General features: G+C 37.0%; 1 protein-coding gene and 2 long non-coding RNA genes across 3 annotated transcripts; all 3 read right to left on the bottom strand.

Annotated features, from left to right (window-relative positions):
* Window positions 1-2,049: 2,049 nt before the first annotated feature.
* On the bottom strand, window positions 2,050-3,534 carry LOC145429694 (uncharacterized). Its single transcript, XR_013909971.1, has 2 exons — window positions 3,413-3,534; window positions 2,050-2,537 (listed from the first exon to the last, which is right to left on the bottom strand). It is a non-coding gene; the product is annotated as an uncharacterized LOC145429694 (long non-coding RNA).
* Window positions 3,535-4,851: 1,317 nt separating this feature from the next.
* Window positions 4,852-5,825, bottom strand: LOC113027385 (uncharacterized). The gene is made up of 4 exons (XR_013909970.1): window positions 5,726-5,825; window positions 5,423-5,528; window positions 5,213-5,274; window positions 4,852-5,119 (listed from the first exon to the last, which is right to left on the bottom strand). It is a non-coding gene; the product is annotated as an uncharacterized LOC113027385 (long non-coding RNA).
* A 1,523-nt stretch (window positions 5,826-7,348) lies between these two features.
* LOC113024919 (uncharacterized) lies at window positions 7,349-10,149 on the bottom strand. The gene is made up of 3 exons (XM_080304011.1): window positions 9,127-10,149; window positions 7,635-7,753; window positions 7,349-7,546 (listed from the first exon to the last, which is right to left on the bottom strand). The coding sequence occupies exons 1-3, from the start codon at window positions 10,049-10,051 to the stop codon at window positions 7,385-7,387; spliced, it is 1,206 nt and encodes a 401-aa protein (XP_080160137.1). The 5' UTR covers window positions 10,052-10,149; the 3' UTR covers window positions 7,349-7,384.
* Between the last annotated feature and the right edge of the window lie 943 nt (window positions 10,150-11,092).

The following is an 11,092-nucleotide window of genomic DNA, read 5'->3' as shown; positions in this document are numbered from 1 at the left end:
TTGAGATTAAATAGAAGAAAATACAAAGCTTTAAACATGTTAACAACACAAAAGCCATATTAAATGCAGACTACTTTAGGCCCGCAAGTAGGATTCGTCACGTCATCACTTAACAATCGGATAGTTTTGTGTTGTGTGTCAGAACAATGAAGCGACTGCTGTCTCCAGGTAGAGAACAGGAGTGATACACCTGCTGCTGTCAGACATGCAGGTATCAGGCTGTGATGTTCTCCTTTATAGTGGACAGAAATAATTTTTTTTTTGGAGTGGCACAAATAATTTGTGTGGCATCTTATTGAATGCAGCTGATTGTTATGTAAACAGTTTGAAATGCTTATTAAAAAGGGTAAAAGGTAAATGGATGCAAATAACATTGTTGTTTACAAAACTTGTGCATAGGATTTTAAAACTGACAATTTATATTTGCATTTAAAGGTATGAAATATGATTCCATAAACATGTTTGTGGTTGTTACAATAAAAAAAATGTAACTTTTTCTACTCTGATTTTGTTTTTTGACTGATTTTAGATCAATTGTGTTAATACAGTATGTCAAAATGAAAACATAACTGTAAATTCAGACACCTGAGGTTGTGCTGAAAAGAATGATGCCAAACAAGGCAAAGAAAACATCTAAAGTAGTCAAAAATGGCCAATTATAACCTGGAGCCCACAGGGATAAAAAAAAATTATATATTTTTTTTAAAGTAATGCAATAGCTACTTCAAGTAATTAACTACTTTTAGAATCTTGTAACTCAGTTACTTCTTCAAAAAAAGTAACTAGTAACTATAATTACTTTTTCAAAGTAACTTGCCCAACACTGCACACAACATCTCTCTCGTTCACTTAAATAACTTTAAATGTGTGTTCCCCAATCGACTGGCACAGACAAATCAGTTGTGTTAAGTACCAGTATAAAACTGAGCATGAAAATGTAAATGTACCACCATGCAAACAAGACACTGCTATTGTGAGAAAGCATGCTGCAAGTCCCGTCAATGCAAAATGAAAGTAACATCACTGAAAGAGGGTTTTGTGACAAGAACATGTAAAAGTCAAACAGTTGTCTCATCTTAAGGACTATCAAGCATATACCAAAAGCAAAAGTAACAGGTCAGTGTGTGGAGTTCAGGCAACACAAACTAAGTCTTCTGTTTCACCTACTAGTACTGTAGCCCACTTTACAGACAAACATACCAAAACTTTATGTAACACTTGTTAGGTATTTTAGTACCATGGTAGCATTTACTGGATATTGTTTTATAGTGACATTATGCAGGAAAACTCTGTCATTCAATAAGGCCCCTTTGTTTTAGTTATTTTTCTCTTTGACCCAAGAATTGATGTGTGAGAATCACAGGCTGGTACAAGGTTGAAATACCACAGAGATCACTCCCTCAGCTACATTAGTTTCTTAATCTTTTAGACGCCTGTTGAAGGCCAAATGGTTTGTTTCAGATTTCACTAATGTAAGAACTCTTCGTTTTGTGCCTTGAAAATATGTCGCTGAGATAATCACAATTGTAGCTGAACTAATAAACTACACAAAGGATGCTTCTTCACCCAAGGGCAGGAAGACGCTGCCTTATCTTGGTCTGTACTGGTTTAAACTGATAATCTGCTGTCTCATGAATTTGTCCCTCTATATAAACTGTTGTACTTGTGAATAAAGTTGAGTCACTTTGGGAAGACAATCTAAAGCAGTCTCTGTTTTCTTGTTCTCCCAAGCTGCTCCCGAGCTCGTACTAACACGCTGAATGGCATGCTTGAATATTACTTGAGAATATATTTGACTGTGTTACAGACTAAGGGACATTCTCTGCTGATAGGTGAAGGTACATTCTCTGCTGATAGACGTCCACGCCTCGGAGGAAGCCGATCCACGGAGTAGGCCCTGGAAACAGTTTCCTTCAACACTGATCAAGCGCTAATGAATTAATACAGGCTAGGTATTGAGTGAAATATTATGGTTATTATTAATCAGAACATTTAGGAATGCTACTGGAGCTGATGGGCAGTAATTAATAAATACACACAACACAAAAATGCTTTTGCAGGTACCATGTATTTAACCAAACCCCAAAGAAAAATAAGAAAAGAAAAGGAAAACTTAAATAATCACTCCTGCTGCAGCTATTCAATTAATCAAAAACCCAGTGGGGGTGCACAAAGACAACTAAGCAAATTCTTCTGGCTTATACCAAGCAATACAGATTCTCAAAAAAAAAAACAAAAAAAACAAAACAACAGTTCCCCATAAATAACACATATTAACATCAAATCCACTGATCCAAACTGAAGTCCATGAGTTCTATCTGAATGTCCATGAGAGATGTCCAAGCGCTATTGTCCATAAATGAGGGGAATGGTGTGTATGATTGCGGAAATCAGTGTATTTGGAAAATGGGGACAGAGCGTCGTCTTTGATAGCTTCCTACCCAACCAGTGGAAGCTTCAATTGCAGAATGAGTCCTGCTCCTAGCCGTTCATTGGCTCGCCACCCTTTTTCATACCCCAAAAAAGGTTCACCTGGCCTGCATTAAATAAACAAGGCCAATAAGAAATCACAAGAATAATACAAAAATGTCAGCCAATTAAGCTAAATACATTAAGTTATTCTTGTTCCTGTTTACACAATTTATAAATAAATAAACAATATATTGGTTAAATATAATATATTTAACCAATAATTTAACTGAAACATTTCAACTGCTATATACATACATACATGATATGTAGCGTCACAACATTTTTTATTCAACAAATATTGGTCAAATCAAAATCAAAACCAAATTGTTTGGACAGGTGTTGTGCCAAAAACTGATTTCCGGTATTTGCCAAAAGGCGATTGCTCATATTTAAAGTGCTATAAGTAACTTGTTGGGCTATAATATGTTAAACATATGTCAAATGCATCCCTTATGGATGACATAAAGTCATCTTGAGCCACAAACAACATTCGTGTAACAAGATACAAGCCGCAATCAGTTTTTGGCAGCGACTTTTATATAACCTTTATTTATGCAGTAAAAAAAATCTCATTAACATTAAAAATGTATTTTGTAAGAGTAAGTTGCCCAACAGGACAGCAGAAATGGCAGCAAATATTACAATAGTTCTGTAAAAATATTTTAAGTGGGGATAAAGGACCGGATTGGTTATAATGTAAGTACAAGTTGTAAAGATACTTAAAAAACATAATTTTTTTAATTCTTTATGTAACCCCTTTGTATCCCCTGTTCACCGAAGTCTATTTACGAACATACGTAAAAATATTACACATAAAAAATACACAGAAACACTGGAAATCGGTTTTTGGCAGACAATCACTTTTTGGCACAACACCGGCAGCAGCCAATTAGCGTCAGCTGGTAGCAATACAAACAGTAAATTAAAAGTTCAAACTCACCAATTCCGTTCTGTTCAGTGCACAACAACACTATGGCTCTGGCTCACAGTAATCAGCATCTAAGTTGCATAAGTTAGTTGGTGTTAAAAAATGCATTAAAACGGGAAAAGCAAATGTTTGCCAATACACACCTGCAACAGCTCTGTCACCTGGCTTGCCTCCACGCATCTGACGGGAAGAAGCTGGTAGTTACCCCCGTCAAAAATTGTTTCCCCATTCACGGGAGCGCGCAAAGTAGGAGGAGCCACTTGCCCAGCTCCGTTCTGTACGCTACTTGTCACTGATCTGCAGTCGACGCGATAAAGAGTAAAAGCTGGAAAACAGCAGACTCGATGAATTTAATATTAGTTTCGTGTAGCACGGTGGCACGGTGGTTAGCACTGTTGCCGCACAGCAAGAAGGTCCTGAGTTCAATTCCACCATCAGGCCGGGGTCTTTCTGTGTGGAGTTTGCATGTTCTCCCCGTGTTTGCGTGGGTTCCCTCCGGGTACTCCGGCTTCCTCCCACAGTCCAAAGACATGCACCTTGTGGGGATAGGTTAATTGGATAATACAAATTGTCACTAGGTGTGAATGCGAGTGTGAATGGTTGTCTGTCCCTGTGTGTTGGCCCTGCGACAGACTGGCGACCTGTCCAGGGTGTACCCCGCCTTTCGCCCTATGACAGCTGGGATAGGCTCCAGCGCCCCCCCGCGACCCTGAAAAGGATAAGCGGAAGCGAATGGATGGATATTGTAATGTGCCGTGTGGAAGACAGTTTACCTTATAATGTACACTGAAATAACCTGCTGGGAATACTTTGTCTAGAAAAAGACTTTGATACTATAATACTGTAAAACCAGATGCGATCATGGAAACACGTCGCTCTCCAGTGAATTTACACTCAGTTTACACTTTGTAGCGACGCTATCACGAATGAGTTTATTTGCAAAATCAATCTCAGTATAACCAATAAGTACAGTAACTTTGGAGAAGATGTCTCATTCACAGCAAAAGTTATGGAGGGATACAGATTTTATCAGGCTGTGTGGCATCGGCTGCCAAAATGTGTGCCCCCCCCATCTGTAATCCATATTGCCTTTGCCATCACAAAGGGTATATTTGCCAAATAAGTCACAGTATAACCAATAAGTACAGTAACTTTGGAGACCATGTCTCATTCACAGCAAAAGTTATGGAGGGATACAGATTTTATCAGGCTGTGTGGCATCGGCTGCCAAAATGTGTGCCCCCCCATCTGTAATCCATATTGCCTTTGCCATCACAAAGGGTATATTTGCCAAATAAGTCACAGTATAACCAATAAGTACAGTAACTTTGGAGACCATGTCTTATTCACAGCAAAAGTTATGGAGGGATACAGATTTTATCAGGCTGTATGGCATCGGCTGCCAAAATGTGTGCCCCCCCCCCCCCATCAATAATGCACCTTGGCGTTGCTATCACGAAAGAGTTTATTTGCAAAATAAATAACAGTATAACTAATAACTACAGTAACTTTGGAGACCATTTGGTTTTTTAGACTTTTTAATTTAACATCTACATCTATATATGTAGATATGTGTTCTCGACAATGTGTGCCATAAGAACACTAGCTGTGGACCTTTAGTGTCAACTATGTACAAGCAAGACAAATAAACACATCTTCTGGTGGTGGGCTTTTCACGCAGAGCTGGTGGAACCACCGCAAACACATCTCACACTGAATCTGTAAAAAAATAAATAATTACAAATCCCAATGTTAAAATTTCATTTATGGGAATTGATCATAACATTTAGCAGTCTTTCTTGATGTCATTACCCATTTGTTGTCAGTTTCATGCTCTTCTTCCCCGCAGAAATGACAGATGTTTGTCAAGTCATCTGTTTTAAAAAGTGAAAAAATAGCACATAGAGTATACTACCTACTGCACTTATTACTTCATTCAAACAACTATATGGTTTGTTTCTACAGCCATCATGATGAAAATATTCATGATGTGAGAACATTGAATGGTGGAAAATGAGTTACCTGTCTCTAGGAGAAGAGTGGTGGCAATTTGCAGCCTGTGTGTGTTTATGGCCTTTTTTGTAGACAGAAAGTCTATTGACTCTTTTCGCAAGATCTTTTCAGCAAACTGAAAAAGAGATTCGAAGATGACTAAATAGGCTAATATTGTAAATGTTATTTTATAGTAATTTGTTTCCTGTGAATCAAGTTCTTTCTTTTATTGTGTAATTATCTTATATTCCTTTTCCTGTCATTAACATTTATTACAACACAACATTTCCAATATTCTCGTATATATGTATGTATTACGGTTAAGACTCGTACTTTCAATGCAAAGACTCCACATGAGGTAGCGTCCACTTGTTTTGGGTGTTTGACTGTGTCACAAGTCCATCTTGAGACGTTGCATCCTTTTTTTCGCATGAATGAAAGACAAGTACAATAAAAACAAATAACATGTTTTAAAATTTTGGTGACACAAGAAGGTGAACAGTATGGAGAGCTTAAGTGTCTGTTGAACATCAAGTTAAGAACTGACCACACTGTTTTGTTAAAATCATTACTTTTTAAAAGTCTACAACGCATTTCCGTGGACAATTACTTCTGCTTTTTTTCCCGTTTCCGCCCATGATATAGAAATCAATCACTTACACAGTACACTTTGAAGAGATGTGGAGGAGGAGCAAAGATGAAATTCACACATGTATAACCTATGTGAAATTATTTAAGACATTTGTCTGATGTTTTAGTGCTAAACCTCCGCAACACTTTATGCAACTACTAAACATTATTCTCCCCATGCTATATTTTCTAATGTAAAAACATCATCTCATACAGACATCATGTCCTCAAATAAACATTGAAACATGGGGAGACTTCTCTTTAAAGGCAAAATTAACCCATAACACCACAATATCAGAAGGCCAACACAAAAATTCAAACCTGTTGCTGCTATTTTTTTAATTTTGAGTGCCAATTTTTTTTGATTGACATCATACTTATAATTGTCATAATAAACACATAAATAACAACAGCAACAAAGCGTTTAATAAAGGGTCAAAATAAATTTCAACATTTATCCTTACCTTGTTGATTCCAAACAATTTTGGATACCTTGTTTAGTTTCTCCGAGTGGATCAAGATACAGTGACTTCTTTTCTTGTTAGTAAATGACCTACAGTAAAATTATGTGGAGAATTACATGTAATAATTCAAGAGTTAAGATTATCTGCATGCCATGCATTTGTCTTATAAAACTGATTTGATGAATATTGTAAATGCAATTATTTTTTTACCACTAATGTCCAGTGATGATGTTCATTTACAATTCCCAGAATGACTTCATGCTCCATGGGTTTGATCTTAAATTGAAACAAAACAATAAAAATATTCACTTCAGAAAGAAATGCAATAACATGTTGTTTAGAGTCCTTTTTTATTAAAGCAATTTATGATATATTATATATCATCCACTTATAAAGTACTGTGCGACAGCCATGATTCACCCCTCATTTCTTTAACCTGTGCAAGAAGCTGGACTATCTTATATTTTTTATAAGTGGTTTTGCACATTACTTCCTCCAAGACTAATAAAGGTCTTTCTAAGGATTTTTTTTGGACATGGAGTTCATTTTCAATCATTTTCAATGCGATCCTTTTACCATCTGCAGAATAATGTTTAATGCTTTCTTAAGCCTCTTTAACAGTGACGTAAGAATCACTTGATAATAAAAAGGTACCTATTAAAGAGATGAAGCAGTGTTGATGATTTCAAAAGAGATATTAGCCCAAATGTTTGAAAATCTCAAATCAAGCATTGATTGGAGTGTGTACAAAAAGAGGAGGAAACCAGACAAGCAGAGAACAAAAGAGAACTGTCAAGTCTAATAAACTATCCACATCTACTAACCCCAGTCTCAATTTATTCTTTCTGCATAAGCTGTTATCCAATCTAAATCTGGATGTGGATATGATCAGAGGTACTTAAACAATACACACAAGATTCTTTCTAGAGATACCTACCTTGAGTCTTGGAGCTTTTCTCTTCCAAATGGCAGTCATTGAAAATGAATCAATGAATGCTGCTTTTGCTGAATTATGACGATTGCATTGTCTCACCATGATCTCAAGATATGCATTAATAGACTGCGAATACAAAATGTAAACATTTGTTAACTGTTGTCAATGAATAAAACACTGATAGTTGCATTGTTGTCAGTAAAGATCACTGCACCTCACTTTCCAACTCCATGTCTGGACCAATTTGTTGGATATCCCAGTAGAATAATTTGTAAGCACCAATTCTGGAGAGTAGAATGTGAGGACTCTTTCCAGCCCAGGCATCCATTATATCTACAAAAAGTAATGAGAAAAAGAAATAAGTCAGCAGGACTAAATGTAAATCAAAATTTCAAATGCATAATTTCTTATGTAGTTGTCTGACAAAAGACGTGTTTCAGGGTAAATACTTTTAAGACGCTGATAAAATGGGCACATGGTTTAACATTGTATTTTGTAAAAAAAAAGGAGAACTTAAATTTGGTTTTATTTGGGGGTAAAGTTACACTTACAATGTTCTACAAAGAAATTTAAATAAATTCATATTAATAAAAGAAAATAAATTTAAATACATAACAATAGAAATGCTCTTGCCCCCTATCATATCTTTTTTCCAGCAGAAACACCTATTACAACAATTTTTTAAAATTATGTTTAGTTGCAGCTACATGACTATATTTTAAAATACTCAGGCTCAAGGCTTGCACCTGTAGCCTTTACTATTACATAATCTTTTCTGGAAAAATGTTATTTTTCTCCTCCAAAACTAGTTTTATTATCTGTAAAATAGAGTGTCAATTTTTGGGCTGTTAAAAGCAGCGTCTTAAAGAGTATTTGATCTTTCGAACTGTTGCTGGCAGGCAGTCATCATCACAACATTAATATACTTCTTGTAGTGGGCATTCTATGTCACTAGCAGCATATATGACAGCAATTTTGGAAAAGAAGAAAATGAAGAACATACACTACTAGTCAAAATTTGGGACACACCTTCCCATTCAGTGTTTTTCTCTGTGTTCATGCTTTTCATGCAGTGACAATCATCTTAGGTGACTACCCCATGAAGCTCACTGACAGAAGGCCTAGAGTGTGCAAAGCAGTGATCAAAGCAAAGGGTGGCTAATTTGAAGAATCTAATATATAAAATATATTTTTGGTTCTTTCATACTTTTTGGTTTACTACATCATTTGTGTTAGGGTTAGTGCTCCATATGTGTCCATTCATAGTTTTGATGCCTCGAGTTCTAATCAACAATGAATCTACAAAATAGACAAGGAAATTAAGAAGCAACATTAAAATGAAGGTGTGTCCAAACTTTTCACTCTTAGTGTACATCAGATGTACAATATCAATCATGAACATTCTGGGTTACACAACAACAAAAGAAAGATTCACAGTTTTGAAGGACTCACTTTTTCATTTGTGTAATTTTACACATGTGGCTTACATCCTTTTACAAGTTTTCTATAATGTTTTGCCCCATGAATGTTTTTTTAAAGCATTACCATATTGTTAAATTTAAATATTCTGTTAGGAAATATACCTAACAAAATCTTTTTAAAGGTGTAAAATTTCCTATGCCATGATCTACAGAGTACTGAAACAAACACTGTCATAGGAACAAAAGTCCTTTTTAAAAAAATAAAAAAATATTATATTTATTTACATTTCTCTGCAACTGTTGGTTCTATGGTTTGTGCTGTAGATTGCTGGGCTGTAATCTGTGGAGCTGAGGCTTGTGTGGTTGTAGCATTTGGAGCTGTGGTCTGTGAGGCTGGGTCTGCTGTTGTGGTTTGTGAGGCTGGGTCTGCTGTTGTGGTTTGTGAGGCTGGGTCTGCTGCTGTTGTGGTCTGTGAGGCTGGGTCTGCTGTTGTGGTCGGGTCTGCCGTTGTGGTCTGTGAGGCCTGGTCTGCTGTTGTGGTTTGTGAGGCTGGGTCTGCTGTTGTGGTTTGTGAGGCTGGGTCTGCTGCCGTTGTGGTCTGTGAGGCCTGGTCTGCTGTTATGGTCTTTGAGGCTGGGTCGGCTGCTGTTTTGGATTCGGTTTGTAGAGCTGTAGCGTGTTCTGGTGCTGTAGCACTTGTGGCTGGTTCTGGTGGTTCGTTGTCTTTCTGTGCTGTTGCTCCTGACTCTGGTTCTGATACCGTTATTGGTATACCTTGTGGAACTGGAAATGGATGTTTAGTTTGAACTGGTAGTGATGTAAGTGATGCCATTGGTGCTGTAGCCTGTGTAGCTCTAGGAGGAGGTGCTGGTGCTACCGCCACTGGTGCTGCTGTAGCCTGTGAAGCTAGAGCAGATGCTGGTGCTGCTGGACCTGGTTGTGCTGTTAGTAATGTGGCTGCTGTTTTCTTTAAACCCCGGTGTGGCACTCTTGGCATGCTGTCTTTGCTTAACTTTAGTTGGTCAATATTTACTTTTGGAATGATTGTCCCATTGGAATCCTGAAGATCTGCACTTTTACCTTGGATTGCTGTAATAATGTAAGGGCCTAAAAAGTTTGCTTCAAGTTTCCCCCATTTCCTCTGCTGGCTTCTTATGTTAGCTCTTAAAACTTTGTCACCAACTTTGAAGACGACATCTCTCTTCATCATTTTTATTTTGCCCTTTGTTTTTTCCTGAGCTTTGACCACGTTGTCCTTCACCAGTTCCAACAGTTTTTGATGCTTTTGAATGTCTTCCGACACCTCCTCCTGCCCCACAATGTCTTCTACAGTCTCATCAACCTTTGAATCAAAAGACATGTCTATTATTACTATAATTTGTGTAAGATACACAGATAATACATAAAAGAACTGAGAAATACAGTGAAAATTTACATTAAGTGTCTTTGGTAAGGTTTTAAGACACAATGTATTTCTGGCAAAGCTTCAGTGTATCCTGGGATTGATTGGACGTGAAGAAAACTGTTATTGAGGGGTGGAACAATCCATAGAAATATTCAGTGTTGTTGTCCTTTTATGGCGGTGACATAGCATCCATTGAAACTGATCTGCCTGCGCCTCAAAAACTAAAAAAGTTTCGTTGTGTGGGATTTCCGTGTAGTTTGTCACAGACAAAAAGACATACCATGAACTCTTCTGGGATTTCGGAAGGATAGCGAGCCTCTCTGCCGAACATTAGGTAGTAAGGCGAGTATTTGGTGGTCACTTGTTTTTTAGTTCTGAGTCCAAACATTACAGCATCCAGGTACTCATCCCACATTTGTGGTTGGTTGCCAACAACTTTACACAGGGCTCTGACAATGAAAGCACATAGAAGACATTCATATGAAAGATCATTTACATTTTTTAATAGTTTAATGTCATGCATTAATGTTTTGTTTGAAGGGAACCCCCATAAATGTATAACATGTACTCCAAGAATTTACCTCTGGATGGTGCCATTCATTTTCTCCACCAGCCCATTCGTTTGAGGGTGATAGGGGGAGCAGAGGCTTCTTTTAATTTTTAACAGTCCACAAACCCTTTTGTTGAGCTGCAAAAGAAAGTTATATACACTGGCTATAAGCACATTACAATAAGAATTTAAATAAACAGCTGTCATACTAATATCTCAACAACAGATTTATAAAGACCAGAAAATTAACCATTTTCAAAAAATTATTCAAATATGAGTTCACATATTTTTGCCAA

The sequence above is a fragment of the Astatotilapia calliptera genome, chromosome 7, assembly GCF_964374335.1.
Source record: "Astatotilapia calliptera chromosome 7, fAstCal68.1, whole genome shotgun sequence".
NCBI lineage: Eukaryota > Metazoa > Chordata > Actinopteri > Cichliformes > Cichlidae > Astatotilapia > Astatotilapia calliptera.
Note: the sequence above shows the minus strand (reverse complement) of the source record. Positions and strands in the feature narration are given on the sequence as shown.